The sequence below is a fragment of the Drosophila rhopaloa genome, unplaced genomic scaffold (assembly GCF_018152115.1).
Source record: "Drosophila rhopaloa isolate 14029-0021.01 unplaced genomic scaffold, ASM1815211v1 contig_3, whole genome shotgun sequence".
Lineage (NCBI taxonomy): Eukaryota > Metazoa > Arthropoda > Insecta > Diptera > Drosophilidae > Drosophila > Drosophila rhopaloa.
The window spans coordinates 24,125,223-24,131,551 of NW_025335123.1; the positions used below are offsets into that span (position 1 = coordinate 24,125,223).

At 42.1% G+C, this 6,329-nt stretch overlaps 1 protein-coding gene across 1 annotated transcript; it reads left to right on the plus strand.

The window, feature by feature from the left end:
• Positions 1 to 2,727: 2,727 nt before the first annotated feature.
• Positions 2,728 to 4,975, plus strand: LOC108046976 (cytochrome P450 4g1). Its single transcript, XM_017126981.2, has one exon. It carries the CDS (start codon positions 2,829 to 2,831, stop codon positions 4,491 to 4,493), a length of 1,665 nt encoding a protein of 554 aa, XP_016982470.1. The 5' UTR covers positions 2,728 to 2,828; the 3' UTR covers positions 4,494 to 4,975.
• The last annotated feature ends 1,354 nt before the right edge of the window (positions 4,976 to 6,329 follow it).

The window sequence follows — 6,329 nt, forward strand, 5'->3', positions numbered from 1 at the left end:
ACTTATATCCGATTACGCGGCGGATAAGTATTCTAATACGAAATATGGTATCTCTATTTTTACCAATTTATAATTGCTCTTCATAATATGGTTTATATAAAATAAACATCTAACAACATCTCTAAAAGGAGCAAGTGCACGTACTGGAGGGCGGCCAAATAATTCCACGGCAATTATCACACTAAATTATATTGTTTCTTTTGACCATAACATATATTGTCCAATTTCAGAGATGGAGTCGTCAATACATCATGTAAGCCTGGAGTGTAAACAAAACCAGATCAATAGACTAGAAGCCACACAGGAACTGGGGGCTCCCATTGCGCAAGTGATTTCTCAATGGAGTGGACATCCAGTTGAGAGGGAGAATCCCCTTTCCACATCCATATGCACGTCCTGCCTGCTGAACGAGTCGAGCCATCTGCTCCTCCATCAAAGATCTGCGTCAGAAGGACCAAGGGAGTGAGGGATATCATTGCTCCAAGGAAAGGACCGTCGGAGACGTAGAATCATATGTACACAAGCTCCATAGCCCAGAAAAGAACGGCGGAATGGATAAGTCCGATCCCCAAGCGAGGATCGAAACGCGGGAGATGATTCCGATGTAAATGATGATATAGACTGATACTTCAGTTTAGTTGTTCCCGTTGTCTGAAGACTTTTAAAACGAAACGAAGACTTCCGCGCCCATGCAGGAGAATTATCTTTCAACTCGGAGTTTCTATCTTTAAAGACCATTAAAAACTCGCACAGGAGAATGACCATTTACATGTTCCCAATGCTCAAAGAGGTTTACCCGGAATCTAGATCTTCAAAGACACAGGAGAATTCAGGAATTCTTATCTTCAGAGTTACTTTTGAGTATACACACAGAATGCCCATAGAAGTGAGCCCAAAAGTTTTAAGGACACACACACACACCTCAAAATTGAGTCAAATTAACTGAAAAACCAGAAAGGAAAGCATAAGCCTAAGTATATATGCTTTTGCGGTTTAAGTCAATACACTTTTTTCACCAGTTCCAATTAATAAAATTGTATAATACTCCTTTGCATTTATGTATGCTTATACAAAAATATTCATGGTACCTAGATTGAATTCGAATCGTCCCTATGGCAGCTATATGAAATACTCGTCCGATTTTTATAAAATTTAAAATGTATTAAAACACATCAAAGTTATCCAGATTTTTCTATTAGTTTTCCGATCATTTTTATGTTAACTATTTGATAAAGTCGTTCGATCTCTTAAAACTGAGAGCTCAGTTTGAGTAGACGGTCGTGGCTGATCAGAATATGTGCTAAATGGTCGGTAATGTTCCCATCACTGCGTTTGAAACATCAGCATAACATTTTAATACCATGGTATAAAAATTAAATAAAATTGAATTCAAATTTAATGTCAATAATAAAGGATCAAATACAAAACAAAGCAATACTAAAGCAACTAAATGTTTCTTATATTCCTAAATGAGAAACTATTAATCTATTTACCTGAAAATGTTTATGCTAATGTCGTTGTTATAGTATTATTTTAACACTAAATAACGAAAATAATACATTGAAGGTTAGTTTCTTAATGGACGAGTTTAATTGGTGTTATTTGAAAATCAAAAGTATTCATTTAACACACATCTTGTTAAGAACTTCTTTACTTTATGGTTTAGAATTCATGTAACAAAAGTCTCGCTTCCATGGCTGTTTTTTTCGGTGCACGCTTTGAACACGCGCACAATTAATCCAATTGCAAATGAAAATAAATAGAAATGGGGATCACTCGCATTAACAATCGGGCCAGGACGATGATGAATGAGCGGGAGGATGCGGTGGTTGTGGATCATAAAAGCGACAGCTTCCTTCCTTTTGTCTGTGGCTTACATATTTTATTGTTTACCCACTCGCTTTTCCCTTTTTTGCATACTTGTGCTCAGGTGTCGAGGACAAAAGCGCCGAAATTGAATTTAATGAAAAGCGAAAGCAAAACAAAACAGGAGAATAGCAAAAAGTACGAGGAAGCGGGACAAGGATCACCCACTTCCGTTTGCCGGCAGGTAAGTCCTGTGAAATACAGGTAGCTGCTTTGCATATTCCAGATCCACGGATTCTGAGCCCCGAGTCCTTTCATCCTGCTCACTTCCGCAGGAAGCGTGTGAATTGAAGGTTTAGAGACAGTGGACACATTCACTTTCCCTTAAAACAGTGCCTAGTTAGCCTTAGTTTCTAGTATGAACTTCTTTCAAAAAGTACAAATTAATGTAATTAAATTAATTCTTAAAAACCAAAAATATTAAAGGTGAGCAATCAAAATATTTTGCTCAAGGTAATATTAAAATATTAAATTTTTAACTAAACATAAACTACTTTTGATATTTTCCTAAAAAAAAAAAACTTAAAGAAACACCTTTCTTTTTCTCCAGAACTCCATGTTCTTGAAAACGCACTTCATAGAGTGTGAATAATTGAATACATTTTGGAAGACCCAATGTCAAAGGGACTACTTTAAACTACTTTGATGACCGAGTAAATGGAACCAGAAAGACCAGAATGACGCAGTGTAGCCATTGGCTCCAAAGGTTCCAAAGGTTCCCCGTTGAGTACGTGACTTGGATTTGGTTTGCTAATCGAAGGGGACTGCGAATCGAAATGGGTATAGCATATACTTGACACCAAGTGGTAACCTCCCCGGACCCTTGCAACCGTATAAAACATTCGACTGGAACGATGGCGATTCACAGTTGAGCACTGGCGGCTGAAATAGCAACAGTGCCATCTTCAGAAGACAACGAGGAGTTCAGGATCAGGATCAGGAGTTGAGAACCAGGAGCAACCATGGCATTGGAAACGGTGCAGGAGACGCTGCAACAGTCGTCGTCGTCGTCGACTGTTTTGGGATTCAGTCCCATGTTGACCACCTTGGTGGGCACCCTGGTGGCCATGGCCTTGTACGAGTACTGGCGCAGGAATAGCCGGGAGTACCGGATGGTGGCCAACATCCCATCGCCGCCGGAGTTGCCCATTTTGGGACAGGCTCACGTGGCCGCCGGTCTGAGCAATGCCGAAATCCTGGCCGTCGGCTTGGGTTACCTCAACAAGTATGGCGAGACGATGAAGGCCTGGCTGGGCAATGTCCTGCTCGTCTTCCTCACCAATCCCAGCGACATCGAGCTCATCCTCAGTGGCCACCAGCACTTGACCAAGGCGGAGGAGTATCGCTACTTCAAGCCCTGGTTCGGCAATGGTCTGCTGATCAGCAATGGACACCACTGGCGCCACCATCGCAAGATGATCGCACCCACCTTCCACCAGAGCATCCTGAAGAGCTTCGTGCCCACCTTCGTCGATCACTCCAAGTCGGTGGTGGCCAGGATGGGACTGGAGCAGGGCAAGTCCTTCGACGTCCACGACTACATGTCGCAGACCACCGTCGACATCCTTCTGTCCACCGCCATGGGGGTGAAGAAGCTGCCGGAGGGCAACAAGAGTTTCGAGTATGCCCAGGCCGTCGTCGACATGTGCGACATTATCCACAAGCGACAGGTCAAACTGCTGTACCGCCTGGATTCCATCTACAAGTTCACCAAGCTCCGTGAGAAGGGCGACCGCATGATGAACATCATTTTGGGCATGACCAGCAAGGTGGTGAAGGATCGCAAGGAGAACTTCCAGGAGGAGTCGCGTGCGATTGTGGAGGAGATCTCCACCCCGGTATCCAGTTCTCCGGCCTCGAAAAAGGAGGGTCTTCGCGACGATCTGGATGACATCGATGAGAACGATGTGGGCGCCAAGAGGCGGTTGGCTCTGCTCGATGCCATGGTCGAGATGGCCAAGAACCCGGACATCGAATGGAACGAGAAGGACATTATGGATGAGGTGAACACGATTATGTTCGAGGGCCACGACACCACATCGGCCGGCTCCAGCTTCGCCCTCTGCATGATGGGCATCCACAAGGACATTCAGGCCAAGGTCTTTGCCGAGCAGAAGGCCATTTTCGGTGACAACATGCTGCGCGACTGCACCTTCGCCGACACCATGGAGATGAAGTATCTGGAACGTGTGATCCTGGAGACCTTGAGGTTGTACCCTCCAGTACCGCTGATCGCCAGGCGTCTGGACTACGATCTGAAGTTGGCCAGTGGACCGTACACGGTGCCCAAGGGCACCACGGTCATCGTGCTGCAGTACTGCGTCCACCGTCGTCCCGACATCTACCCCAACCCGACCAAGTTCGATCCGGACAACTTCCTGCCCGAGCGGATGGCCAACAGGCATTACTACTCCTTCATTCCGTTCAGCGCCGGACCGAGGAGCTGTGTGGGTCGCAAGTACGCCATGCTGAAGCTGAAGGTCCTGCTGTCCACCATCGTGAGGAACTACATCGTCCACTCCACGGACACGGAGGCGGACTTCAAGCTGCAGGCTGACATCATCCTGAAGCTGGAGAACGGCTTCAACGTTTCGCTGGAGAAGCGGCAGTACGCCACGGTGGCCTAGGAACCTAGGAACCTAGGAACAAAATCCGTATCCGTATCCGCATCCGACATCCCCTGTATATAGATATATATGAACCCTGAGATCCTGCGAACCCAATACCATGAGACGACGAACTGAGATATACCGAAACACCGATGAAGAAGACCCCAACAACACACAAGTTAGCCAGAGAGTCAACCAATTTTTCTTTTTCTTTCCTTATAATTAATACCCTACCCTTTTTTATTGTTGGTCTTTAGCGGGTGGTGCCCCTATATACGTATATATATATACTCTTTAACCAATTATTCAACGCAACTGTTTGTGCTCTTCACGTTTTTCCTGTCTACACTTTTTTTTCTTAGCCATGTAGTGTGATTTTTTTTTTCTTCTATTCTAGTATTTATTAAGTCACATGGTTTGAATGAAACCCAAAAAATATGAAAAATATATGTACAACATAGCAAGCAGACAATGGAGCTGCAAAAAATGTTTTAATTGCACATCTTGTGGTTTTATTTTTTTGGGATATAAAATGGGGTTTAATTATGAAGTCAAAAAACGATGACACTATGTTCTAATTCCCATATTTATCTAGCAGGTTGTGCGCCGATTTGAATGACTATAACTTAATAGATTAGAAAAAGTTATAAGGGAATTACTCATTAAAAGTATTTGTCTTAGAAAAATATTATAATATATAATATAGATATATTAATAATATAAAGATAAAATATAAGTTATAATGGAATTTCCCACTGAAAACATTTTTGAAGGGTATCTTAGTATTTGTCTTAGAAAAGTATTATAATATATATATATTATATAATATAAAAATAAAATATAAGTTATAATGGAATTTCCCATTGAAAACATTTTTGAAGTGTATTTTAGTATTTGCTATAGAAAAATATTATTAATACAAATAAAGGAATTGAATTGGATAGATATGCATTGAAATGTAAGCAAGTCTTTTATAAATATATGTAGATTATTATCTTAAAATATAATTTTCCTTTTAAAATTTGTATTATATTATTGCATACTTTTTCTTCGAGTGCATGTTATACAATAGCCATAAGCGATCTGAATGACCGTCGAAGACCTTGTTGGTGTTTTGCAATCATCGGGTTAATGCGCTAATGCGAGGCAATCGGCAGTTTGCAAACCGCTGGCAATGTCAAAATATTTATGCCGACCCTCTGTCCTTGGCAAGGTATTCATATTCCATATTTCGTTTATTTCACTTTTTGACCACGTTTCAGGTGTACCTGTTCGTATTTGTTAGCATTATGCTGATCTTAAGTCGACACTTCATTCGCTGGGCGATTTGTAATGCGATTAATCAGATGCCGATTGCGATGCTGACAAATGCAAATGCTATTGTGAGAAAATCGGTAGCAGTTTATCGCGAGTTTTTTTTAATGAAAAAATAAGAAGGGGTATACCCTCGTTTTTTTCTTTTTTTTTGTTGATTAGCTGAATTCCGCCTTGGGAGTCGGCTTTCACTTTTGGTCTTTGGCAATTTTCCGTCCGATTTTCGTTCGATTAACGAGCATCGGATTACGACACACGGAACGAAACGGAAATCCTTTCGGTTTCTTCCGCATTTCCTGATTAATGGAACCCTTCTCCAGCATCCGCAGAAAGTAAAAAAAAAGGACATGCAGCAGGTCCCCGAAAAAACCAAGCGATACACATCGATTCTGTTTGGTCATTGTCCTTTTTTGCGCTAGGCAAATAGCGGCGTTACCTGTGCATCTGTAAATCGGTAAATTGGTATTCCCATCCAGTGTTTTTCTCGGCCTCCGGATGTTTGTGCACATTCAATGCGTTTTTTATGGCGGAATCCTTTCG